The sequence below is a fragment of the Poecilia formosa genome, unplaced genomic scaffold (genome assembly GCF_000485575.1).
Source record: "Poecilia formosa unplaced genomic scaffold, Poecilia_formosa-5.1.2 Scaffold284, whole genome shotgun sequence".
Lineage (NCBI taxonomy): Eukaryota > Metazoa > Chordata > Actinopteri > Cyprinodontiformes > Poeciliidae > Poecilia > Poecilia formosa.
Genome location: NW_006800223.1, coordinates 234,152 through 261,988, shown reverse-complemented (window position 1 = coordinate 261,988; position 27,837 = coordinate 234,152). Strand labels below are relative to the sequence as shown.

The 27,837-nt window shown below is 39.2% G+C and overlaps 2 protein-coding genes across 4 annotated transcripts in view; one reads left to right on the top strand and one right to left on the bottom strand.

Annotated features, from left to right (window-relative positions):
• Positions 1-5,755: 5,755 nt before the first annotated feature.
• Positions 5,756-7,421, top strand: coa6 (cytochrome c oxidase assembly factor 6). Its single transcript, XM_007571623.2, has 3 exons — positions 5,756-5,952; positions 6,168-6,321; positions 6,825-7,421. Exons 2-3 carry the CDS (start codon positions 6,178-6,180, stop codon positions 6,918-6,920), a joined length of 240 nt encoding a protein of 79 aa, XP_007571685.1. The 5' UTR covers positions 5,756-5,952; positions 6,168-6,177; the 3' UTR covers positions 6,921-7,421.
• slc13a4 (solute carrier family 13 member 4) overlaps positions 7,282-27,837 on the bottom strand; it is a 23,723-nt gene continuing 3,167 nt past the window's right edge. The window contains exons 2-16 of one of the 3 annotated variants that reach the window (XM_016681516.1): positions 23,268-23,396; positions 20,262-20,398; positions 19,576-19,751; positions 18,815-18,881; positions 17,867-17,906; positions 16,866-16,952; positions 16,584-16,768; positions 14,402-14,521; positions 14,153-14,254; positions 12,884-12,985; positions 12,648-12,757; positions 12,342-12,463; positions 12,017-12,178; positions 11,153-11,290; positions 7,282-10,967 (exon numbers count right to left, since the gene is read on the bottom strand). In XM_016681516.1, coding sequence (XP_016537002.1) covers positions 10,830-10,967; positions 11,153-11,290; positions 12,017-12,178; positions 12,342-12,463; positions 12,648-12,757; positions 12,884-12,985; positions 14,153-14,254; positions 14,402-14,521; positions 16,584-16,768; positions 16,866-16,952; positions 17,867-17,906; positions 18,815-18,881; positions 19,576-19,751; positions 20,262-20,398; positions 23,268-23,396 — 1,815 coding nt within the window. In that variant the 3' untranslated portion in view covers positions 7,282-10,829. The remainder of the gene's footprint in view (positions 10,968-11,152; positions 11,291-12,016; positions 12,179-12,341; positions 12,464-12,647; positions 12,758-12,883; positions 12,986-14,152; positions 14,255-14,401; positions 14,522-16,583; positions 16,769-16,865; positions 16,953-17,866; positions 17,907-18,814; positions 18,882-19,575; positions 19,752-20,261; positions 20,399-23,267; positions 23,397-27,837) is intronic. The other 2 variants (XM_016681517.1, XM_007571624.2) reach the window with 2 other exon arrangements.

The window sequence follows — 27,837 nt, the reverse complement described above, 5'->3', positions numbered from 1 at the left end:
CAAATGTTATTTAATAAATGCTTTAATTTTTTCCTAAGCTAAGATGATGAATATTAATCATCTGGTTGACAGCCAATAGTCCTTTATAATGCCAAATAAAATCTATTCTGCACTATAGAAACATCTATAGATTAACTAAAACAGCAGTGATAAAAAGACAATATTAAATAAAGCCAAAGGGTACTCTGAGCATTAAAAAAGGAACAAACGTAGAATAAAATTCTGAAATGCAAATTGAACTTTCAGATTTTTTTTCTGAAATGTGTATAATTTTGGTGAAGGCACTGGTCAAAATGTAATGTTTGTTTAGTTGTTGACTGTATGGTGTTTTCTTTACAACTTTGTAAAGTGTTTTTATGTTATAAAGCACTTTGAATTCCCTTGTTGCTGAAAATGTGCTATATAAATAAAATTACCCTTTATAAAGGGTAATTTTATAAACTTGACTTGATTGATTGATAGAAATTTCATTTCCCCTTTATTTTAACTACCTCAACAAAAGAACATGATACAAAAAGGTGTGTAACCCTTTTCTTTTAGCATTTTTGTCATGCGTTTTTGCTCAGGTTCCAGAAGGATCGGCTCATGTATCAATCAATTAATCAGTTGAGTTTATTTGTATAACACATTTCAGTAACAAGGCAGTTCAAAGTCCTATACAAAAAACACAAAAATTAAAAAAAATATAAAACAACGTACAGTGACCAATTGAAAAACCAGTAACAAACGTCACATTTTGAGTGCCATGATCAAAATCGTCAATTCACATCGAATATGTTGGTCAATGTTCCAACTCTAAATAGGTGGCTTTTTAGCCTTGATTTAAAGGAACAGAAATGCCTGCTAATAGTCTACTATGGGAGGAGAGGAGGAAGAACCGGTTAAAGCCACGCCTGTGGAGAAGGAGCTTTTGAGAACTTGGATTGGCTGAAGTTTCCTTCCAGGATAGCTATGAATTAAGCTCCATCCATTTTCACATCCACTCCAACAAGTTTTCACTCCCATGTGGAGGTGGAAGGTTCAGGGTTACATGTAGTGTCAGTCTTCAGCACGCCTAATGTTCTGCACGACGGTCAAAAGGTCTAATTTCAGTCTTCCCTGACCAGAGCACGTTCTTCCACAAGTTTGCTGCTTCTGCTACTTGGTTTGTGGGAAATTGAAAAACGTAAAAGTAGGAAACTTTTTTGATTCATCTTTTATTTAGAAAGCGCAGCATTGTAATTTTCCACAGAACCAACCAAGATGGCATCAGTACTCCAGGGTGTTACTTCAGGCAAGTAGAACAGCCATGGTGGAATGGTAATACGACTTCAAAGATACCTTCAAACTGTGCACCACACAGAGTGAACCGTCTGAAAAAACTGAAACAGTACCACATAATGATGCAGGAATGTGAGCCAAGAGGATCTGAATCAATGCGGGCTTTTTGTGATGAGAGTGAGATTTGGCAGCGGCTGGACTTCAGGATTCCCATGGAGTACACAGTTGTGGGTTGCCGGATGTTTGAACGTGCATGTGTGTGTCTTGTGAGAGAGAGAGAGGGAGCGCATTTCCACAAGCAATCAACAGGTTTCACTGGTGCAACAGGGCTGATGGGAGCTTGGAAGTGTGTGTGTTTGTGTCAGAGTGTGTGTGGGGCAAGCCTCGGTTGCACAATGACACAAGGCTCTCATTACTGTGTGCATCAATTAGCATACATTAAAAGAGATAATCTCCTTGAATTCACACAGGAGCTTCGTCTCATTTGTTGGACCAACATTTTTTTTTTCAGACGCTTGTCTTACAATGTCCTCTCTGGTTCTCTGCTTCCGGGTCTAAGCCGGCAGCCCCGAATGCACGTTTGTGGCTCATGAAAGAGAACGTGGCTTGTGCAGAAGCAAGTAGATGGCAGCGGCGGAGTATGTACGGATGTGAACCGATGAGAAAACTCTTTGAAAGTCTGCAATGCCTTGCTTGTCTAACATTTCATTAGACAAGAAAACCTTGTCTAAGGTTATACAAGGTTTATGGAATCTTATATGATATGCCAATTCAAAGTGGTTTATAATCCCAAAGAATGGCATGCATTGTCTGTTTCTCATTGCTGATACCTCAACTTCCCTTCCTTGCGTGTTCCTTGCAATCAATGACTTGCTCACTCCTTCTTGATGTGCCTGGTTCTTGGTCACCAGTGTCAAGCCTTTTTGACAATTTGGGCAAAACATAAAAAAAGTTCAAGATGTATGAGAAGGCTTTTTGTTAAATGAAAGACTCGTTGAAAGCTTTCAACAGTTAGAGTGGATGCTTAGGTGGGATGAAGGAAGATATCATGTTGCCATCTCCGAACTGCCTTTACATCCCATTGCGGCGGAAAACTGATTGTCTTTTTTCCGAGCTCTCAGGCTGCTATGGATTATGGATCCTGTGTTACTGCTGTCCGTTCTCTCTCTGATTGTGCAATCAAACCACAATTGGAACATGGTCAATAACTTGATGGTTCTCATTTGAGCTACCTGCAGAGGGCTTTCAAATAAGTCTGGTCTGGATTGTGAGTATTTAGTGTCTAAGATACTTTTCAAGGTGGTCAAGAATATATAATAGTGCAAAATTCTGTTTCTATCTGTGTGATCCTATGCATATTTGTATATGTGAATCCCTGCTGAAAGAACAATACAATGGTATTGACCTCAAGCGGTGCCAATCGGAGGTCAGTATCCTGGACACCACCGGGCTGACAAACACTGGTCGATGTGTGTGTGTGTTTGTTGGTGAGAGTGGTGCTGTTGGCAGGTCAATGGCTGCTGTGCAGCAACACCTCTCCATGCGCTCATTAGTCCAGAACATATGTGGCGTTTGGATCAATACTGCAGCTAATTACTGCATACAGTGTGTACGCTTGAATGGTGGCAAACTTGGGCCAATATTTCAGAATTTTAAAAGCTTTACATCATGTTATAATGTTATTCCCTCATCAAAAACATACCTGGGGTGTTGCTTTAATTCTTTCATGCATGTTTTCAGAAATCCTTTAATCTCCATGGCAACCATTCAGGTCTGGTGGACCTAGCTCCACCTTTGAGACACAGCTTTTACCTTAGAACTGCAGTTTCCAGTCTTCTGAGCTTCTGCCTTACAAATCAGTGACTCCCCACTGAGCTCCTTCAGACTAGCCATCAGCAATTAGCAAACACCTGGTGGCATCTATTGAGCTCATTGCGGAAGTGCAACTCTGATAAAAATGTTAAAGGGCTAATATAGGAGCCATGTTGTGATGACTTCCTGAAGATGGAGCGTCAGAAAGAACAAGATTTTTTTTAAAGAGACAGAGGCCCAATTTCAAGGCGCTAAATCGCAAAGTAAAACTTCTAGTAAGTCAAATTTGATACATACACTATTTTTATAACAACCGAAGGCAACATAGTTACTTGATTGTGCTATAAAATGGCACTAAGTATCCAGAAAACACATACTGCCCCTTTAACGCAGACACAACTGAGGTTTGTGTAAATCTTCCCATAGCAGTAAGACATTGCTGAAAAGTTTGTATTTCTAGCCATATTAGGACTTTACATTGACTTCCAGTCACTTAATTAATTCCACTTGTACCTAACAAAAACACTTTTCTTAATCCCAACCATCTAAATTGGGGTCCACCATATTAGGATGGGGCTCATGACTAGGCCCCTACAGCCTACCGGTTTTCAGTAGCTTAGTGAAAATACCAGAAAAGGTCCAAAAGAGGCAACGTAGATGAGTCCACATGCACACACACACACGCACACACACACACACACACACACATAAATTCACATCCTTAAGTGTGTGTTGGATCTGTAGTTTCAATGGTGGGTCTTCTTTGACTTCTTAAGGTTATACTAATTACAAATCCAAAAGCTTTGGGCAAGGGAGCTGGTCCCTAAATGTCGGGCTCAGTCATAGGGGCCCCTTTGAGGATTAGAAGCTGGAGCACAAACACCCTGACCTCACCAGGCAGCCACTAATGGCATGGCTCCCATCTTTCTTCCTGAGAACATTGGGTGGTTTTGTGTTTCAGAGATTATTCATCCTCTGGGTTTGTCTCGTTGGGGTCTTTAACCCCTGGTAAAAATGGGGCTGCTAACCAGACTCCACCTTAAGCACAGCTAAGTCATCTGAGTCGGGGATTTGTCCTACGAACGTCCCACACCTCAGTCTCAAGAAGGATCTGCTCAAAGAACGGGAAATTAAGGGTCTGCTTGTAACATCTTGACCTGTAGCTAACTCACACTTTCCTCAGGCATGGCTTCTACGTTTTCATGAATACATCATGTGCTTATCCTCCATTAATATGTCAAAACATTATGAATATGAGATTATATGGCATTTGCATTGTTGGAGGAAATGCATGGAAGGTGACTGCAGGCTGCAGTATTTGGATGAAAATGTTTAATGGTGGATCAACCGTGACGTCTGTGTTAATCACTTCTCTCCGGCCAACAGTCTGTGTCTGTAAAATATCAAATGAAAGACTTAAAACAGCTAGCATTGTTGTGCAAGAATATTATGCGACAGAGCAGAGAGTGCTACAGGACTTGTGCAAGGACAGTGAGACAGTGGCGAGGTGTGCAGTGGGAGCAACGCAACATCCCAAAGGAGGAGTAGGACTACGACACGGATGATCATCAACCTCCGTTTTCTTCTTTGCAAATTTGATTTCAGTTAAAAATATTTCACTTAAAGGGAAGATAAAGTCGTTTTGGCTTCAAAATATTAGGTCTTAAATTTCTGTACATGTGTACAACAAATCTGAAGGGAGGTCAGCAGGCAGAGTGAGGCATAAATAGAAAATGAGGTCTGCTCCTGAAGACACCAGAGGAACTCTGTCAAATCTTTCACACATACATACATGAGGCAAAACACACTCTTTTGAGAAGAGGGTGAGCGCCTCATCCTTATATCTGTGTGTGCGTATGTGTGTGTGTATTTTTTTTATTCTCTTCTGACAGTGGAAGCCCACAGACAGAGATGGATTGCTGCAGGGCTCCATGGCAACCAGTGGGGCTATTCTCAATCACTGCAGCTGAAGGAGGGACCAAAGGAGTTAATCAGCAATGCACATTTTCACTCTGCCTTCACACACTGTCTTATTATGCAGACATATGTGGTTATTAAAACTTTGCTCTGCCTTCACATTGTTACCGCCTGAAAATGTGTTCCTCTGCTAGCTTGATTCTTGTTGGTTAACTTTAACTCTCTTTCATATCTGGAGAAAACAAGTGGAGATTGTTTTTACTTCACAAATAGTCTCTCTTTTTAAAATTAAACCTTAAAAAGTCAGTTTCTTAACTGTAAACATTGACTTTAAACTGTTTGTTTTTTTTCCATCAAATTAAGAAAACGTGAGCCTCAACAACACCCGAGTCTAAATATTCACCAGTTCATTTCTCATTCTTACTTTTTTAAACATTAATTTGACTGTGGTTCCACTTCACTCTCCATGAAGACAATTTAAATATATATATATATATATATATATATATATATATATATATATATATAAGTATGTAAGTTTGTAGGTTGAATTAGCTGAAATGATTGCACAAAGAAAACATTTTGGTGAGTATTACGGTAATAAAGTAGCACATGAAATAGAACCATATTGAAATTAAGTTTTTCCATAAAAGTAGATAAATAAAATACATTTTTTTCCAAAGACAATTTAACAATTTTCATTTTCCGTGTTCAAGTTTGTTGTATAACAGCGACATCACCTGGCCCAACCCCGTAATTGCACGTATACGTCATTACCGCGCGACGAGGAAGTGCTGTTGTTGTCGCGCTTGTCCTTCACATCGTCCATCCACTTCATGTCGTTACAAAAGTGTACTATACGTTGTTTTTGAAGCAAAGCCTTTTTTAATGGAATAACGAAGGGAAGAGAAGAAGTGGGTCGGAACCGCGGAGTCGTCTTATTATTCTTTAGCTTTTTATTCGGTAAGTAACAGTGAAGTTAAATTGACAGCTGATACTTTACCCTATTACTTACTAATTTGTCAGCGGTGTAAGAAATTTTTTTCAAAGTATATTTCATCAGAAAGTAGTCTAAAAATACATTCAAATTATGAAAGGAAAGGAAGCTGTTTTTCAACAACTTATCCACCAGCCAGCAGCTGTTCCTGAAGCATAGATTCTCCTAATCTCTCCTTCAGGTGATCAGGAATGGCAGCTCCAAACTCAGCGCAGAGGAAGGCCTGCTGGGACGCCAGGGATCAACTCTGGCAATGTTTGGACGACAACAATGACAAGATTCAATCCTGTCAGAAGTTCCAGGGAGACTTCGAGGCAAATTGTCCAGCTCAGTGGGTAAAGTTCTTCCTCGTTTTTAATCATTCGTTGTGCTCGTTGAAGCAGAAATGGCCGAAAACTCAGGAAATTTGAAATTTCTTTAAAAATAAAACTAATCTGCACATTTGTTTCTCATCTTAAGTTAAGAGATGAGTATCATAGTCTCATATTTTGACTTTATTCGTGTACTATTACTTTGTTGTACAACTTTCTTGTAATTAAAAAACAAGTTCTTAGCCTGGCCCTAATACTCATGGAGATTAACCTTGTTTAAAGTTATTAAAAACTGCCAATTTCAAACCAAACTTCATGAAGGTATGTTGGTGTGAATCATTTATCTTTGAATGGACAGATGAACCAGAAATCTGTGAGATCCAAATTGATCACAATTTGAATCGTTTTCTGTGCAAAAGACTCAAACTACACTTCGACAAAGTTTGAAGAGCACAGGATGACTTCGTTGCAGAATTGGGGCTTTTGTTTCGTCTCTTTAATTTTTCCCCCTCCTCTCTTCCTGGCAGGTGAAATATTTCACCAAGAGGAGAGACTTCCTGAAGTACAAAGATAAGATGCAGAGAGAAGGCTTCACACCTGCTGAAGGCCCACAAGTAAACTAACTCCTACCGAACAGGAACTCTGGAGAAAGACTTTTAATCACATGAGCTCCTGAGTGGAGTTTTCATTGTGAATAGGAAAACCCTTCACTTTTACCATTATTTATGTGATCAGATGAACCTGGCAAGTTATTGGACATTGTTACTTAGAAATACAAAAATTATGTCTGTTTTTTTTTTGTTGTTGTTGCAAATTGGTCTTAATGGAAGATTAAGATCAATGGAATCCACCCAGAAGTGTCTGTGTGGTTTGTATGACCGGATCAACTGTTCCTGTCGCAGAGCATTCAAGATTCTGGATTATGACCACTCTGAAAAAACATCAACATTCGCTAATGTTTTGGAGTAAATCAAACCAACAGGGTGATTTTGATGGCTTTTATTGTCGTACATGTATATTGTTTTCCAACTCTAGCGCAACAGGTGGATATGAATACCCTTTTAGAATAAAACAGCTGATTTGAGAATGTTACAGGTCATTAGAAACGGGCAAAAAAAAACAACCCCAAAAAACACATTGTGTTTATATTACAAATCAGTGTGTATTTACAAAGGAGTGTGGCCTCCGGGTCAAAAGTCTTCAATGAAACTGTTGCTAGAAACAGGGTTCCTACAGTCTGGAGTTTGATACAAGTTCTTGGTGTCAAATGTATCCGTCAATCGGTCCATCCGTTTGTAAGGCCGCCCCTCTGTCCGGTCAGTCCAACTGTCCATTCGTCCTACTTTTTATACACTAATCCGCTCATCACTGCATCAATCATCCCTCCACTCATGCTCCAGTCAACCCTTCTGTCCATCATCCTTTACATTTAGCTTGATCTTTGGAAGCACCACATTTTGAAGTTAACCTGATCAAGAACTTTGAAGATGAAATTTTGACCCCATAAATGTGTAGGAACCCTGTAGAAATCTACAAACCACAAAGAAAACTGTAGATCTATTCAGACTTCTAAGGTCTCTGGCAGTACAAAACGATCACAAATTACATCTTAACTTTTTGTATTTTCTGTGAAAATATAAAGCATATATTTTTGCATTTCTGCTCAGTACAGTGGAGGATTTTGGATAAACCTGACTTTGCCACCACGAGAGTTATTGTGATTTGATGATTGATTAAACTATTGCACAATACAGTCCCGTACTCAGTTTTCAGTCAACCAGAGCTGAATGGACTCTGCTGCCTCACATAAATTCTCCTCTTGCACATAATCCAGTCATGTACTTCCTACACCTAAAAAAAAAAACGGAGCTAATCCAACAACCGAATACTTCTCCCTGCGATCTTAAGGACATTGAGATCTGACGAGACAAAAATACAAAAAAAAAAAACGCAAAGTTTCAAGATCATTTTTAGCAAAGAATACACGATCACTGCTGGAAATACATTCTTGTCGTAAAGCAGAGTAAACAATGTGCAAGATTTAAGAAAGTAAGCCATGAACAGAGGTTCTCCAACATCACAGCAAGGCACCAATGAGCTTATAAGGTTTGAATCCAGGTTTAAAACAGGCAGCCAACATTTTGGCATTACAGGCTTGATACAGAAAGCACTTCAAGACGTTTTGAATAAAACAGGCAGCAAAAAAAATAATTTGGGTATTTGGTGCAAAGCAAAGCTCCAAATCAGCTTTAGAACCTCTGCAAAAAATGATTGGTCACATGGAAGCCCTGGCTTGTGTGGCGAATTAGATTTTTATCCACAGATACAAACATAGAAGAAAAACATTTGGTTATATGTACAGTAGGTTGACTACACTCACTGGGAAAAACGGTCGAGATCCAAATCAAGCATTCAGAAGGAATTGGACATAATTTGCACAGATTAGTTATGGTCAAAACAGGGGTCAGCTACCTTTACATTTCTGCCTTCAGTCCAGCTAAATGAAACTCAGATCTGCAAGTGTAACATGACCTTTAGAAAAAAAAAGACACTTTATAATTTTTGGAAAACATTATGTTTCATCCTACTGCCGCTCAGGAGTTGCGCAGCAGATGTCACAGTCAACAGCGGGAAAATGGGAGGTTTGTCCCATCAGACCGTCAATTCCCGAAGTGAGACACACACAGAAAAACAAAACTTGTAAAAGTGCATTCAGGCTTAGTGTGTCTCTTAAGACTGCGGGGACCACAGCTTAAAATTTGTTTTTGTTGTTTTAAGATAAAGAGAATAAAATAAATTAAAAAAAACATTTCCAAAAAGAGAACAAACACAAAAAATTATGGCTACCTTTAGTGTCATTCTGTTATGAAAATTTAGTGCTGGAAAAAAACCCGGAAACTATTAAAGCCTTATTTAAAACAATATAAATAAAAAATGTAAAAGTTGGTTCTTCATTATTTTACCCAAAGTTTTAAGAGTCATTGTGGAAGGTCCAAATAACTACTTTCGACTCCAGAGCCCCAGGTTGCAGTTCCCTGAGTGGAGAAGTGGCAGCATCACAATTTGAGCGATGGTGCTACAGGCAGTTAACAGTCAAAATGGTGAGTGAAGATCACTGGAGTAGGAATGAAAAAATTATAGTACAATTTCTGAAGGTTAACTCCAATAATAACAGCTCCAGGTTTTTGGATTGTCCATCAAAAGCAGCATCTCCATCTCTCAGTAAAGCAGACATTTGGACTACAAAAGAGCACCAGACGCTAAATATTTCATGTAGGTTTTGTTTTTTTTTTAACTTCATACAGTTAGCATCACTCTCCAGCAGCTTAGATCATTTTGAGCTGGGTGTTTGCATTCACCAGTGTTAATTTAGTCTGTTAAACTTGTTGCTAGCTTCTCATATCTTTGCTAGCATTGTAGCTGGAGTTCTGCTAATAGCAGGACTGTCTGAAGTTAAAAATGTCAATAAAGCTAAGACAGAAGTTCTTGTAGCTCTTCACAATGAGAGGCTAACAAATAATTCATTCAGATCTTAAAAAAATAAAGATTTTAACCTCATTAAAGAGCTTACAGTACCTTCTCCAGTCATAAAAACACATGAATCAGAATGCTGGTGTGTTGTCGGTTCAGACTTAACTAGCCCGTATCATGACTTCATCAAGGTAAAAACTGTTGCTGTAGTTGCATCTGTACACCAGACACAGATGATGCTTTGTAGACCCACTAAAAGCCATTAATGTTAGCTTATGCTAACAGTTGAACATTCTAGCCCACTTGCTGCAGCCCCATCGGCTTTTGCGGACAAATTATGTTTTCTAGATGTACCAGAGTGTTAAAAGTCAAACTAGAAACATACCCGCCACAGTATTACGCCAGTTTCTTCTGAGTTCTTCCTCTTTACCGTTTTAATCAGTGAGTGTATTGATACAGTACATCCATAACCACAGCAGAAACCTCTCTTTAACCAGTTGACCAGTGCGCTACGGTAACATGCACATTTAGGTAAAGCATAAAAGAGGTTTCTAACAAGTGGCTAGTTAGCTTATTTCTATTGTAACGTTTACTACAAGAGTACAAAGAATACATTAAGACACATTTCATTCATGGTGAATTTGTAAAAAACAAAAAACAAAAAAAAAACCTCTTAGTTCTGTTATATACTTGAAATGTCAATACAATATGAGCTCTTAATTTGCCTCAATTAGCTTTCTAATTTGTATTGCTTCTTTGAAAGAATCAGTGTATTTGTAGCAACAGAGGTAAAGTTAATTAGTTGAAGTTCAGTTTTTCCCCAGAGCGACCACAATATGGCCAACTTAAACTGAAGCTAATATTCTAGCTAAGCTAGCTTTCCACCATTTTCTCTCGTCTTCCTTTCCATAAGGCCAGTTCTCTCAGTCTCTTTCTGGGGAAGACGATCCTTTTGACTTTGTCATGTTTTATTTGTCTTCTTCATAAAAACCTCTTCTCTTTCTAATTTTACCCCCTGCCCCAACCCCTTCCTATTGGCTCGGGCCTTAGCCCGGCGTTGGTTATAAGCCTCCGGTGACGTTTCTGGCCACTGCCCAGGCGGGGAACTCGGTCAGGTTGAAAAGCGGGACGCCCCAAGTGGTGATGGCTAACATAACCACCGCCACGCCGATCAGGTTCACTCCAAACCCTGCTTTCACCTGGACAGGAAGATTAAAATAAACACACATTAACTGACCTGAAAAGACTGGGGGGGGAGAAAAAATAAAGAACAGGAACATTCAGTTCTAAAAGAAAATAAAACATTATTCTTTGATTGTAGACAAAACAAATCTGAAGCCGTTTGATGCTGCAGGTGCACACAGAGTGTGTGTCAGAGACCTACCATGTCGCTGATCTTCACGTGGCCGTAACTGAAGACGATGGCGTTGGGGGGGTTCCCCACTGGAAGCATGACCCCAAATGACACGCACATGGTGGACGGGATCAGAGTGTGGAGGGGGTTGATGAGCAGGGTCTCCGACTGGACCATGGGGTGAAGAAGAACAACACGGATACAGTGAGGGAACATTACAAGGGGGTAGCGAGGGAGAGTGGCTTTTGGTTGGAGATCAAACGGAGCGAAGGAAGACGAGGCAAGGTGGCGATTACAACATGAGGATGAAAAATAATTTAAGAATGAAGATGAAAAAAATTAAGAGAGGAAGCTTTTGTATTTTAAGATGGATTCACAACCACAGTTATGAGAGTTCTACAAATATTTGGGATTGTTTATTTAAATGCATGGTGGTTGAGTTTTACTGAACATTATCTAGTGCAACCGAGATGCAATCTAATAAAAACCACTAATATTTCATCAATTATGTTGTGTTTTCTATATTATTACTTTGGGGGGAGAGGGTACTCCTAGCTAGCTTGCTAGCTTAGCCGTGTCTCATTTGTGTATTAAGCCATCAGTCGAAGCATGGCTGCCTCCGACTACCAGTACTTTGTCTTTCCTGTTCAAAGTTCTCTTCACTCCCTGCTAGTGTGTTAACTGTGTCCCTTCTCCAGATAAATCAATCAATAGATGACAACGTTGATGGAGCCATCACTGATATTAACTTTGTTTACTCTCCGTCTTTCTATAGACTGTACTCCTAACGCAGCAGTTCTACGTTTAGCCGCGTTTCTTTTCATTATCGGCGAAAGTCAAGGACTTAATGTAAGATTTTCATGGCATGCGAAGTGGAGGAGCCGACATACGTACCAGAGCTGACAGGATGGGCAGGAAGACTGTAAGGGTTGCTGGGTTGGAGGCAAACTCTGTGACCGCCGACACCAGGAGGCAGGCCAGCAGGGTGACGGCCCAGGGCGGAAGGCCACTCATGGGCTCCAGCTGCCTGCCGATCCACACCGACAGGCCTGACACCTGCAGGTACGCTTCATTAAACAACCCCACAAATACAAATCTGGCCAATCGGAAAAAAATAAACGGAAAACCCAGGCTGACTGATGGGCAGGGCTACATGATTTGTATGGGCAGAGTTTGTACATGTTGTGTTGCCACATCAGCAGAGACGTGTGTATTCTACCTTGCAGCCAGCGGCGAGCGCGTATCCTCCTCCCACCAGGATCACAATCTCCCACGGCATCAACCTCTGGAAATCTTTCCAAGTGATCATGGGGGCGAGAGGGTCAGGATCTGAACTGTCTTCTGAAGGTAAAAGAAAAAACACAAGAAACAAAACAATCATAATACAAAGCTGATTACCTTGTTTGTTTGTTTTTTAACATATTTGTGTAATTCTTTGCTGTATATTCTTAAGGAAATTCTACTGCATGATTTACCACTGGATAAAAATTAAAAAAAAAGTTTTTGCTGTTGCACGGGAACCGACCAGAGTTACTGCAGCTGGGTGAGGATGATGAGAAGGGACGCCTGGCGGGGATGAGGAAGAGCAGGAAGCCCAGGAGGACGGACACGGTTGCATCAGTCCTGTAGCCCTTCCTGGAGACAAAAAACAGAAATCCATCGAATCCCGCAACGGTGCTAATTGGATTGTTTTCGCCGCGGATGGTGGAGCCACTAAGTACGACCACAGGAGGAGTGTTTGCAACGTCCGGAGCCGCTTACTTCTCAAAGAGCGACGTCCAGCCGGGCACGAAGCCAGGCTCTCTGGTGAACCACAGCAGAGTCATCAGGATGAAGAAAATCCCAGTCACCACCTCAGGGTAGCTGCAACGCAACCACAAAAAGCATGTCAGCAACTGTTGCACCAGTGGGCATCGCAGCTACGTGTGGGTGTGACCTCAGACGAGTTGGATACAGACGTTTCAACTCCTCCATTTCAAAATTTGTCACCTTTACAACTAGAAAAGTGACTAAATATTAAAAACAGTATTTTTTGCGAAAGAGCAGCATAAAGTAGTGCAAACAAAATGCAGCATTTTAGCTTAGTTAGTATTACTAACGTTATTTCTATTTGCTAAATTCCAGGAAGCTGCCAGTTTTTAGAGAATTGTTGTTACTTTTGTTGAATTCAAACATTCATCTGGTTAGTATCAGGAATGATGTGCATCACTGTACAAAATGTTTGACTTGGGTCAAACCTGTTGGGTTTCTCTCCACAAACGTCTGACAGGTTAACTGACTCGTCTGAGTTAACTGTGTTTTAAGGTCACACCTGAAACCAACTGCTTTCTCGTTCTTGTCATTTTTGTAATTTTAAGTTGGCTGAAACAAGAAAGGTTTAGTTGGATTTAACTTCTGATTACAAATGTGTCCAAACCTTTGTCAATATTCTGCTAATGTCAAAGAAATTGATGGTATATTTGCAGTGGAATGAAAAAAATGAAAAAAATAAAATAAAATAAAAACAATTAAAATCTCATGTGAATAAGTTTGTTCACGCAAGAAGTCATTAAAAAAAAAAAAAAAACAAGCTTCTCCACGATCCTCCAGCTACTTCCTGCCGTCTTCTTTTTGTGGAGTCACATGATCGTCCGGTTTTTGATCATGTGACTCGTGTGTGACGAGAAAAAAGTGTTTCAATTGATGTTTTGCAAAATAAAAGAATTTTGATACGGGGGAAAGAAAAAAAATGTCATCCTTTTTAATCAGAAAAGTTTTTTTTAATTGCCATGTTTCTATTAAGCGAATTTATTTATTTCAAAATGTCAAAATGCACAATTATATTGTTAATGGAAACACAGTTACTGAGAACAAAAAAAAAAAAAAAAAAAGGTAAAATCCAGCTGGAGGATCTGCAACCAGACTTGAAAATTGAGTTTTTAAAAAAACGATTAACTTTAACATTTCTGAGCTACTTTGTGTCGATGCGTCACTTAAGAAAAAAAATCCCAATAAAAACAAAGATTTTTCCACACGAGCCTCTCCAGTCACCTGATGGGGCCCAGCTTGGCATACTCCTCCTGGATCCGTTGCTCAGACATCATTTCTCTCCTGGTTTTGCGCTTCTTACTCAGCGAACACGTCTCTCTGAAGCTGAGCACAGAGACACCAACGGATTACCGTAATGATAAGATGCGAGCGTGAGCAACACTAATAATCACACACCTGGATGAGTCTGACCGTGAGAAGAAGAAAAAAAAAAGAAAAGAAAGAACGAACGAAAGAAATAAGTGCACTCACTTGCAGCCGAGGAAGAGGAAGTGCAGCCAGAGCCAGGTGAGCACCAGCATGATGATGGCTATGGGGAAGCTGAAGATGAACCAGGTGCCGAAGTTGATCACCTTCGCCTCCGGATAACGACTGGAAAAGGGGAAAAAATCCAGACAGAGAGACGGGGAGGGAACTTTTAGCGTTTTAAAAGGACAGATGAGAACAAGCAGGTGTGTCATAGTTCAGCTGATATGAATGAAAAACAACAATCAAACCCCGAACCGTTTCCAAACCGAGTCATGCCTGTTGAGACTGACAGCTGATGGTCTCACAAATCTGAGCTCCAACAGGTGGAGTCAGTCACTGGAAACCCGCAGACTCAACCGGATTTATTTCACTGAAACCAAAACTTCAGTTGGATTCAAACAAATTTGGTTCTGTCAAGCAGCTATGAGCGGTAGCTACGCTACCTGTGGTTAATAATATTTCCAGCATCTTCACTTATAGTCAGGACAAAACAAGGACAAGAGTGATCTTAAAATAGAATATTTCGATTAATTAATTAGTAGATTTTAATGCGCTACAAATTTTAGCATGAATGATTTTTATTTTTTTGCACACAAAAGTTTCAAGCGGAACCTTTGTATTCGCATGTTTCTGGTACATCCGTAAATCTGACGCACACACAACATCTGCTGAAAGCGACAGATGTTCCCCAAGGTCCACTATGGCTGAATGTTTGCTTCTAAAAACAGTATGATTGGATGCTAAAAAAACAACTACTGTTGTGCTAAAAGGAGTTAGCTTAGCAGCGAAGGTATTAGCATCTCAATGCTAAACATGTAGCTAGCACAGACATCCCCAACACTAGGAATGTCCAAAGTCCACATTCTTAAAGAAATTCCTGAAACGTTTCCTGAATATCACCTTGCACCAATCGGACTGAGTGACATGATTAAATTGACGGCGCAATAATAAATTGCATCTGGTTCCAGCAAGCAAAGAAGACAAAACGATACAAACATGGCACTGAACAACAAGAAACACATGGCCACACAGTGGTGGCAGCAACATGCTCTGGGGTTCCTTTTCTTTGAATGTACCTCAGATATTTAATCAAGGTTTTCCAATAGCTTGGTTTTAGAAAGCTGAAAATAAAGGTGATATCCTCACAATCTGATCGCTTTGGAGAACTTTTGGAAGACAGAGTGTCTGAATATGACTAACTCGATAAAGTTTTACTTTAAGCATTTCTGCAACCACGTCATTTTTTTTTTTTTTTGGTCACAGAAAACGGGACTTGCATACTTTTGAGAGCTACTGCACTCTCTACATGTCCATCACGAGTCTTGTTTTTAGCAAAGAGTTAACTTTCTCAAAAGAGTCCCGTTCCCGGAAATATACTCTTAGGATTACCTCTGCCACACACATACACACGCACACACAGATGCACACGCGCGCACACACACACACACACAAAAACCCAACTGCGCGGAAAATAAAAGGCATGACCTTTGCCCACTGAGCTTTGACATGAAGGAGGCCATTCTGTGGGGCTTAAAAACACTGGCTGGAGAAAATCGGCTCTATTAGGACTGTACAGGCTGATTAGTTTGATTTAAGACCCTTCAAGGCCCCCGGGTTCTGATTTCACACAGAGTGTTAAATCACAGCAACTCGGTCGCCAAACCTAGCTGCACATGTGTTCAAAACCAAATGGAATGATGGCATCTCTGGTCATTATGAGCTGCTGTTACTGTAACAGCTTCTGTATTTGTTTAGCTTCCATGTTGTTTGAAATATCAGGAAATTTTGGATAAAAATCTGTTGGCATCAGAATAAAAGCAAATTATCGTTTTGCTCTCTCAACAAAATGAATTAGGAAAAAACATTTGACTAAAAAAAAAAAGTCTTAAGATTTTGAATTACACATGTTAAATTCAAATTTATAAAAAAAAGAAAAATCAAAACCTGCTATTGGGCTAACGTGACAAACATTAAGCTAAGTAGATCTTTTGACGTTAAGAATAAAAATTCCTCACACCTGTTACCAGTTAAATTGCTAATATTGAAGAAAATCAATACTCACTGTCTGGGTTTTTTCCCAGTTAAAGCTCAATTGTTGATTTCTGAAACCTCCACCTGCTCACCACAGTGGTCTAAGGTTGTTTTAGCCTCTGAATATGAAGCTGTAAACAGAACATGGACCTACGTGTTGAACTGCTCGGCGAAGATGAGGTTGGTGGACGTCCCGGTGATGGTGATCAGTCCTCCGATGGTCGCTGCGTAGGTGATGCTGAGTGACAGGCATTTGCAGATCATGTGGTCCCTCTTCGTGGGGTACTGGGAGTCTCTTCTGGCTCTCACTCGCTTCACGTTTGGGATCTCTACGGCAACCTAGAGAGGAATCACAGGAATGCTTCGTCTGAATTCAACACTATGATTTGCGGGGAGCCGCTGAGAGAGTTTAAAGGGGCTGCGTTTTGTCCCCGACCTGCGGTAGGTGTCCATTGCTCTGTCGAACAAAAGTCTTGTTCAAGACGGGCTGAAGACCGAAACCGTTCGGCTCACCCGCCTGACCCTAAGGGGCGAAAGGAGAAATTTGTGTATGTTATTATTTGCATCTTTTTATCCATTGATCATTTCATATTTCCCATGTTTTGTTAAATTACAATCACAAACTTTACAGGGTAGGTGAACACAAAGTTCATTGGGAGGTGAAAGGAAAAAGGATGAATAGGTGGTTTGTAAATTTGCATTCTAATAGAAAAGTGGAGTGTATTTGCATTCAGTCACCTTTGCTCTAAAATCCCAAAAATAAAATCTGGGTCAGCCATTTGTGGGCAGAAGTCGCCTCATTAGTAGATCATGTGTATTTAGTGAAAAAAACGTATGTGTCACAATAAGAAAAAACATTTAAAATCCATCTTTAGCGTGAAATATGGCTGGTGGCAACGTCACGCTGTGTGGAGGATATTCACTTAAACTGACAATGACCGGTTCTAAACAATGAGAATTTTTTTTTTTCCTCTAAAGTTTTGCCTTAGGACCAAAGCAGCAAACAAACTAAGCTGTTGCTTAGGGCCCCCGATAGATGCTTGAATTCTAACAAACAATAGATCTAAAAGTCTTAGATTTGTTTATTGAGAATGGGAATACTGTTAGAATTAATTTGATATTTTCTGTAAGAATTAAAGGAATTGGGAAGTTTGCTTTGCAAACCTGAAAAATTATTTTTTGTTGTTAAATTCTTGCATTGGCAGTCACAATTTAAATTTTGGTGGTTTTGTTGTTAATAGGTAGAGGGGCCCCACATCAACTCCTGCCTAAGGCCCCACACCCCCAGGGCCCGCTCCTGTTTAGGCCAGTAATTTAAATGCATGTTTTTTTTTTTATTTCACAAAAATACATGTAAGTTTGTGGTTGTAATATAAGAAGAAGGTTTAAAAGCGATTAAACATTTTTTCAGTGCACTTCACTTAAACTGTATTTTACCTCAGTGAAGGAACAGACATCCTGTTTGGAGCGTTCATTCCTTGAAAGGAGAAAAAAAACAAACAGTTAATCTGAATCAGATTCACAAACAAAATGCAAACACAAAATGGTGCAATGAAAAGAAGTCTGTCAAATTTACTACACACTTAAATACAGCCAGAATTGTTTTATGATGAAGACAATAAAAGTTTGGAAAACACATAAAATATGAACGAACGTACAGAAATGTATTTAAATAGTTTTTATGTTGTCATTTAAAAATGAATTAAGTTTCAACATATTTAACACCAGAAGACGGATGGGGGGGAAAAAATGCATGTCCAAAGTTAATTATGAGAAGAGAGCAAATTAATATTGATTAAAGTAAATTTCATCATTGAAGATGTAATAAGTGACTAATAACACTTCAGAGTAGGAACCAAAATATGCAGAAAGCCAATATATAATATAACATAATATAATATAATATAATATAATATAATATGTTAGTACTCTGGGGTAAGAAAACTGACTTACTTAGAGAGATAACATGTCTTGTAAAAGAGATTTTGTAAAAGTTACAGGAATTATTTGTGAAAGTAATTGTGGAAAAAAAATTGGTATGATTGTCAAACACAGCAGAAAATGGCTAAAATATATTTTTAAACAGCAATATAAATCGACATAAAAAAATCAATTATGATGGAAAATTTGGCTGTAAACAAAAGGGGACTTACACACATTACCCTGTGGTCCACCTTAAATAATTTTAATTGAAAAAAAAAAAAAAATCAAATTTTGTGCTTGTAGTATCCACCACACAATATTCATCTTTACTATAACGGAACCCAAATAAAGCCTTGTAGAAATTCAAATGTATTAGCATAAAGATGTTGACAGTGAAAGAAGAAAGTTGATTAATAAGGCAGTAAGGAGAAAGACATATAAAACAAGACTCTACACACATACTGTTCATTCTGATAGAGCAGCTCTAGCTGGTTCTTGTCCAGGTTCTCCTCTTTGGTTGAAACAGCTGCAATATAACAGACAAAAATTATCAAAAGGTTCTCTGCATCACATTTACCTTCACACAGCTAAAAAAAACAAAAAAAAAAAAAAACAATTTGTTAGTCCTGAAAGTTTTCTTCCGATTTGTTTTTGTTCACATCTATTTGACAATGTTTCATCATTAAATGTAAGACAAAAATAACCAGGGTTATTTTCATTCAAAACTACATTTTCAATTGATTATTTCATCAATTGCTGTCAATTGCAGTAAAGTTGTTTTAGAAAACGGTTTCCAAAAAAAAAAAAAAACTTTACTCAAAGAAGTGTAGAATCAGAAAACCATAGAAACTGTCTGTCCAGTTCGCTTCCTGCTTCTGGTCTCTGGTCCACTTGGCGTTCATGTATGAATTCGAACCACAACACAGTTCACTTTAAACGAACTGAGACCTGCGTTTGTAACGGTCTAGAGTTCATTTTTTTGGTCCGCATCAGAATTCAATTGTGCATTCACACCTGGGCAAACGAACCGGACCCTCTAGAAAAATGAGCTGGAGTTTGGATAAAGCAAACTAAACAGGGTTCATTTTCTAGTATTCACTCAGATCATCTTATATTAAAATTAACTTGAAGATCTAAAACATCAGCAAAAGCTTAAATTTGTCAGGGGTTACATTTTTCACTGCGCTATGTGCAGTGATATGGAAACAAACCCTTGGACCCACCGCTGTCCTCTTCTGGAGCATCGCCGCTCTCCGAGTAGTCGTGGGAGTCGGCCAGGCCAGTGCAGATGAGCTGCTGCAGGACGGCCTCGGCGATGGGCATCACCATGGCGGTGGTGGACGTGTTGCTGAGCCACATGGACAGGAAGACCGTGCAGCACATGAAGCCCAGCACCAGCCTGAGTCACAAAGTAAAAATCATCTTCTGTTTTTTTTTTTTTTACTATTTAGATGAACATACATGGGACTTTCACAAATGTTTTCACTTTGTAATTTAACGGCTTGAAATCTGGCCTCTGTCTCTTTAAGAAGCTCCTGCTCTTTCTGAAACTCTGCCTTCAGAAAGTCATCACAACATGGCTCCTCTATTAACACTTTAACAATGTTTTTTACTAGTGTTTCACAGAGAAATAGTTCCTATAATGAGCACAGTGAATGTGGAGTTCACATTCACTGTGCACCAAGTGTTTGCTAATTGCTACTGGCTAGTCTTAAGGGACTGAGTGGGGGAGGGTTGCTCTGTGAGACAGAGGCTAGGAAGCTTGGAAATGAGTGAGAAATCCTTTAATCTCCCAAGGCAAACACTCCAGTTATGTTTTTGATGAAGGAATAACTTTATAACATGACGTAACACTAACAAAATGTAACATAATGCTGAACCTTTAAAAAATCTTAAGTATATGACTCACATCCCAGGTTTTGCCCCTGCAATCATCACCATGCGCAGTGCGATGCGTTTGTGCAGGTTCCATTTCTCTATGGAGGCGGCCAGGCAGATGACTCCCATCAGCAGCAGAGTGGTGTCCTTACAGTACTCTGCTGCTACCTAAACATACACAAACACAACAAATGGTCATGTTAGTTCCCAAAGCAGACACTATTGAAACTGAATTATGGACCAAAACAGCTAGCAGAGGAAATCTAAGGAAGCTTGAGAAGGAGTCTTTCAGCATTTCCTTCTCTTGTTGGGGTCGTCAGTTACAATTTACTGTTGTTCTTGTTAATCTGCTCCACTTCCCACCCACTGTGTTCATGGCACCCAGCGCTGTGTAAGCCCCCATCGCCTAACCTCTCCCCTAAAAAAAAAAAAGACGGATTTTCTCCAGTCGAGTTGCATCAAATCACAAACTTTTTATGTTTGTTCTGTTCACTTCAAAGGGTACCAAAAGCACCGACCTTCACATGGAATATGTAAATGTGAAAAAAAAAGTACACCCCCTCTGAAGTGGAGGCATTTTATGTGAGGTGCATAAAAGTACTTTTAGGGCAAGTGCTATAAAAAAAAAACATGGCTGAGCATTGAAGCTAGCTAGCTATCTAGGCAGCAACTAGTTAGCTAGTTGCCGCCAAGCTAACTGGTTGTTTCACAGTTTTTCAACAAATTTGGACCCACTCTACTTTAAAATCTAAAAAAAGACTAATCCAATCTGAACTGAACAGAGAACTTTAATATGACTAATTAATTCCTGCGGCCGAAGTATTTACCTCAGCTAAAGAGCTGAATGTTAACAATGAAGAGACAAAAAGACCAACTGCTCTTGATTAGCCATCTTAAAACAGTGTTTGAGGAGGCACATTTATGGTTTTAAAATGTCTGACTAAACATCTTAAACTGGTTTATGTTTCTGATAACTTAATAAAGATAAACAGCTAATGTTTTGCTTTCACAGTGGTGATTTTTATCCCATGAAAGTTGGAGGTGAAACAGCGCTCTGCTAAGAATACCATTAAAAATATTAAGATGAAGTGGTTTCTAAAGGAGAAAAGGACAAAAACTAAAAAATCAAAAACAATGCAAAAAAGAAAAAAAAATATGAATATGATTCACTAATGAACTACTGGTGCCGTTCCAAGACTCAGGTCAAGAGAAGAATTGCTTTGTACTGGCAGAGAGGAGGAGTTTATGTATTTATTTTACTAATAATCTGGCACACTTTCAATAAAATTCAAATTCAAAAATACTTTATTCATCTCAGAGGGAAATTAAACGTTATTGTAAGAAGGATTTCCTGCAGCTCACAGTATTACAGCGGTTTGGAAGAAGCCTCTGACTGAATACACTTTTGTTGTTTAATTCTTCATTACAAAAATTCATTCGGATGTTTCACAGTCGTCCCCAAAACAGAAATAACTTTGTTTTTTTGTTTTTTAGCTTTTTTAAGTCCTTGGTTCTGATATTGCTGCCACAATAGACTTAAAGAAGATATACAGGCTCTTGCTAAATGTAAATCAACAGGTTTTCTTATGGCATAAGATTTACTTTTTGTGTCAAGTTGAAATTAATTAGGAAAATTATTACAGTTAAGCTGCAATATAGATTAAAAAAAACCCTAACAATTGTAAATGATTTCCAAAAAAAAACCTAACTAAATTAAATAAATACATAATTAATTAAATGTACCATAAAATGAAAAAAAAAAGCTGAATTAAATTCACAGACTTTGTATATATAGACTTTGTTTAAATATTTAAAAAGTTATTAAATGTATGAATTCGTCGACTTTATCAGTCATTTCCTCTGGTTGATGGTCATAGCCCCGCCCACAGCCCCTCCCATAGCCCCGCCTCTCGGTGTGAATGAGCAAGTTTGACCAATGGTGATTTCACATTGATGCAGCAACAACAGGAACCATAAAATAATTAACTACATATTTAATTACCTATAGGCATTTTAATGATTTAATGACGTAAAAATATTGTCTATTAGATAAATTCATTAAACATCTATATATTTCATGGTATATTTAATTAATAATTTAATGGCATTTTGGTTCAATTTTGTCCCTTTGTATTGATTTGCCCAGCTATATGGTTTAGCTTAATATTGACTTAGCTGCAATATGCCAAAAGAGAGAATCTACCGACATGATTTTTCTTCTTCTCAGGTGGACAAGCCTGAGAAGAAGAAAAGGTGGACAAGTGGACATGCAAAGTGAGACATGCTTGGCTTCTCCAGCTAAAACTTGCCACCATTTCAGTCTACATGTTGACTTATTCAAGCGAAACAGAACAAAAGAATTGTAAAAGGTCAGAAAGGATTATAACATATTCTCGCTGTACTTTTAATACGGCCCTCTAAACCGCAGAAACCTCCAAGAACCAGGTCAACGTTCCCGCTAATGCTACTCCTAACGGCAGGTAAAGTTTTACTTTTAACCTGTGGAGCTCAAGCGTGGAGGACAATAAAAGTCTTGAAATGTTGCATAAATCTCTGCTAGCATATTTTTAGAAAATACTTGAAAGAGATTACAGTGTAGCAGTGCAGCGGCAGATTCTTTACCGCTTGGACAGAGCCAGCCCGGTCACACGAGGCGTTCGGATCAAAGTTTATGTAAGGCTAATGAGGAACGTGAAGAGCAAAGGAAAGTTGGTATGAGAACAACTAACATGATCATTTTTTCCATGCTTATGTAATAAGGGTTAGTTAGTTAGGATGATGGGCTCTAGGTCAGTCAGATAAATATGCAAAAGAAAATTCTATCGGTGCCCATCCTTCCTTCCTAGTGTCCTACCTTTCCTCCTATTATTCTTCCATGCTTCCTAGAGTTCTTCTTCCCTTCCTAAAGTCACTCCTCTCCTCCTAGTGTCCTTCATATCGTCTTTCCTAAAGTCTGAGGATTGACATTTTCTTTTCCACAAAAGCCTGAGAGAAAAGAAGCTCCAGCTGGTTGGTGTGGGGGGATCATGAGCCTCACCTCGCTGGACTTGAGAACGCCAAAGAGAGGATAGAGGAACGCCGGGACCAGGGCAGCGGCCCCCAGGGGCACGGCCTCCGAGACCCAGTAGACCGCCGTCACCATCAACACGTACGCACAGCACGCTTCCTGCAAACCACAAAACAATCCATTAGATCCATGTAGAAACAGCAGCTACTGTAACGTTTAGCAACATTAAGAGTAGAGAAGTCAGAGTTCCTCATCTACGCTGAAGATTATTTAAAATTATTTCATTGCAATATTACAGATGCCAACATGCAGGCTTCTCATATGCTAGCACTTTAAACATTAGCATGGATGTTAGCAGGCTCTTTGGCCCTAAAAACTGACTCCAAGTCTCATATTTTTAAGATGCCAGGATTACCAATTACTCCCATCGATCTTGCAGAAAACGGTTGTTCTTGATTAAATAAATGATAACAGCTTAAGTAAATGCTTTAGTGTTAAACATGAGCAGTCACATGCTTTGTGAGCTTGAAGTTTTATGTAAGAGAAGCGTTGAGTGTAATATATCGATGTGGCTCAATTAATCTTAAATGAATAAACTCAGGGGAGGAGGAACATGTCCGGCATGTCCAGACCTGTTTGAATCGTACACCTTCTCTAAGCAACGACTCCAAAGAAAATCACAGCATAAATCACTTGTTAGGAGCAAGACAACGTTTGAAATGTTCAGTTCAGAAATCTGAGACATGTTAGGTGAAGATAAAAGAGAAAGATATTTCCAAGTATCCATCTCTGTAACAATACAGAAGCATGGCAGTAGAGTCGTTATGGTCTGGGTTCGCTTTGGGATGCACTAATCAGCAAGGGTTATCTGCTGTTGTTCCTTGATCGTCTCCTAGCTTCAATTCCTTTCCTCTGAATTCTTTCTTCCTTCCTTTCCAACTCTACAGGTCTTTAATACATTCAGTCTCGGAGTGCTAAGGGCAAACCTCACTAGGTTTACAACCAAGTACCTACAGACAGAGAGTAAATGGTAACTGGCCTGTACTCGCATAGTGCTTCATTGAGTCCAGAGGACGCCAAAGTACATCACTGTAGAGCAGGGGTGCCCAAGTCCAGTCCTCGAGAGCTACCATCCTGCAACTTTCAGATGCATCCCTGCTTCAACACACCTGAATCAAATGAATGGCTCGTTACCAGGCCTCTGTAGAGCTGATCCCGGTCTGTTGGAGTAAGGATACTTCTAAAAGTTGCAGGATGGTAGCTCTCGAGGACTGGACTTGGGCACCCCTGCTGTAGAGTCATTCACGCTGATGGTGGTGAGCTACTGGACAGTAGTCACAGCTGCCCTGGGGCAGTAAGACAGGTAGTCAAAGTCATCTGCATGGTAACAACAAAGACACGTCCATCATGAGAGACCCTGGTGGCAAACAACCAAGTAACTGACATCAAGACTATAAAGCCTCCAATGCTTTAAGGGTTTGACCCTACGTCTAACACTGCAGGACTTTAGTCAGGGACTGACGCGTGTCTCAGCCACCATCAAGTACGAAGATCCCAGAGTACACTATTCAGGCTGTTCTATAAACACCTAACTGAAAAAGGTAATTGGGACTAAAAAAAAAAAAAAAAACCCAACAACCTCAAAGCAAAACATAAAACTCAGATTCAGACATATAAAGACAAACGTACTGTATATTACACCAAGCTATAGATAAAGACTTTTTTCCTTCCCTGCATGCCTGCTTAGGGCTCAGCTTATTTAGATTAAAAAATAAAATAAACTTTTTGCAAATTGCCTTTCTAACCTAAATCTGCAAGGTTATATAAGTAGGATTGAATTTGATTGGGTGTGAATGATTGTCTGCTTGCATTGTTGGACTGGATTGATACATTTGTGGATAGGATTTGGACCCAATTTTGCAGTCAAGAAACAAGTTTCTGTTACTCTCATAAAAAACATTTTTACACACGTGATAAACAAACTAGGAAGCCTCCAACTGACCATCTAGGTGGCATTTTCAAAACCCACCATGACCATGCAGTCGGATTGACTTCCTTTAGTTTCCTCGTGTTTCACTTCAAGCCTCCTCTGAGCCGGGCGGCGCGGTGACGCAGTGTGCTTCCGCAGGCGGCATTAGCCCCGCGCAGACTTAACCGTCACCACCTTCAAGGATTAGGATAATGTGAGTTTGTTCTGAGATTTCAGGGAGCTTTTCAACAACCACCCATTATCAGGGAGTTCTGTTCTTTTTAAGTAATTATGAAAAGTGTTAAAAACATCTGGTAAGCCCGATTAGCTGTTAAAAATGGCCGTAATCTGACCGTAAATGTTTGGGAAGTTTGCCAAAGTCAGGCGGAGGTTTGTTTCTCCGCTCTTCGTTTCATTCATCTATGCGCTAAATAAAAAATAAAAAAACATCGCTTCAGTTCGCAACATTTTTAATTTCTAAAAGATCATCTGAAACCAAATCCGTACTTATTCACATCCCTTCATAATTTTCACATTTCTTCACACTGACACACTTAAATGTGTTTTACAAATAGCTTAAAAAAAGTGGCAAACTTGTTTTCAACCCTAAAAAACTACTTTTTTTTTAACACTGTAGTTTATTTTAAAGGTATTATAATAAAGGGGTTAAACACAAACAAATGCCACAGATTTTATTGCTAAAAATGTATATTATGTTATTCCACTTCACAAATATCAACCAGGAGTGCAAATGTGGTCAACCTAAGAAATATTCTGACAAAATGATTATCGATCTGTTTCTGAGCCGTCTGCAGGGTTTAGGAGTCTAAATCTCTCCTGTGGATTTTTAAACCTTAAAAAGAGCTCAGATGATAAATCTGAAAACAAAACGAGAAGATTGGAGCTCAGAAGCGTTCTCGCACGCAAATGTGCAACTAAACTGTAAATCACTTCTAAACGCAGCCCAGATTTGCAAAGACTTTGTTTTTGGCAGCGCTCCTCTCTTTTGTTCGAGTTTTGACACGTGAATCACAAAGAAACGTTTAAAGAGGAAATGAAGATGCCACAAAAAAAAAAAAAAACACGTAGAAAATGGAAACAGACACAGAAGGTTGATGAGCAGTCACTGTTAACTGATTATTGGTCCTGATTGCTGATCGACGATCCTCTGTTATCATTCAGTTGATTTGCTTTAGGGCCACAAGGTGGAAGCTGAACTCTTTGCTTCCGGACGCATCTCAGTAAAAAAAGTCTGATTATGGCAAAAGTTAGACATGGGCCAACGGATAAAAAGTTGCTTTCAGATTAAATGTGGTTTCATCGGAAACATGAGAAATTCTTAGTCGTATGAAGATAAATGCATCAATACAATTTTCCTTAAAGCAAACTTTTCAGAACAGAAATGATTTGTAGTTTAAAAAGAAATGTAATTTTTAAAAATTTCTGAAGATTGCCTATGTCTAATCAAAGCCAGCTAGCTTTCTTCAGTCTTGTTGGACGATTATGTAATTTGTTTTCACACCATTAAATACCATTTCTAATTCTGCTGTAGAAAAAACACAATCAACTCATTATTCTGTTAATAGTGTAGCATCCATAAAATGATCAGTGGATAAAAAAAGGCCGTTTTCTTGGGAAATTCTGCTGCATAGAGCCATTAATACCTGGGAATTTTATACCCAGATATTAAATTGATCCTTAAGTACATATTAAGAACCGGCAAGATGGCGATGTTATGGGAAAAGTAACGTATCCCAACCTGACACAGGAAGACACTGTGAAATCCACAACTTTGATCCCGATATACGTTTCCTTTTCAAACAGGAAGAGCATCAACAGGGACAAATTTCAAAGATTCCATCTTCCATGACAGCTTTTAGTCGTTGAACACACTTTTCAACACGGCAGACACAAAGCAGCTATGAATGGTTTCCCTGCTAATAAAAACTGTTTTCTTGAAGAATGTCTTTGAATGCAACACAATAACCTTTTGAAAAGGGTGGAAGGTATTCACCGAAAACGACATCAAACCAAACTATTCCCATCTGAACATCCCCTTGATTATCTCATCAGCCGACAGCCATCCAGTCGACTGATGAGGAAATGGGAACAGAGGAAAGCACACATTGGTTTAAAAACCTGCGAGTGATGAAATCGATGATAAACTGTTTCAGTTTGTGTGCAAAACCAGATAAGAAAGACAGCAGGCAAGCACACATGGAAAGGCCATTACAAACACTTTAAGATATCACTGAGACTGGACTTTACAGATAAAAAGTAGTAGAGGTTATACTACATCAGGGTAGCTTCCTTTGTTTAATCAAATACTGGAGTCATCCAGTCTGACATTTTCACATTTTTAGTCCTAGAAAGCACAGACAGCGCAGATATGCCAATAAAAAAGAAAACATAGACAATCCACACAAATCGTTTCCTGGTCCTACACCAAACTAAAGACCCTAATTTAGGAAATCAACACTATCCTGGATTTTTTTTTGTTTTTAGGTTCTAGGTTAGCCAACCACGCTTGGCTAGAAAAGGTCTTGGAGACTCTACTGCTTTTAAAAAGGTTTGGGATTTACAAAACTAATTTGTAAAAAAAAAATAAATAAATAAATTGGACTTTGTTTA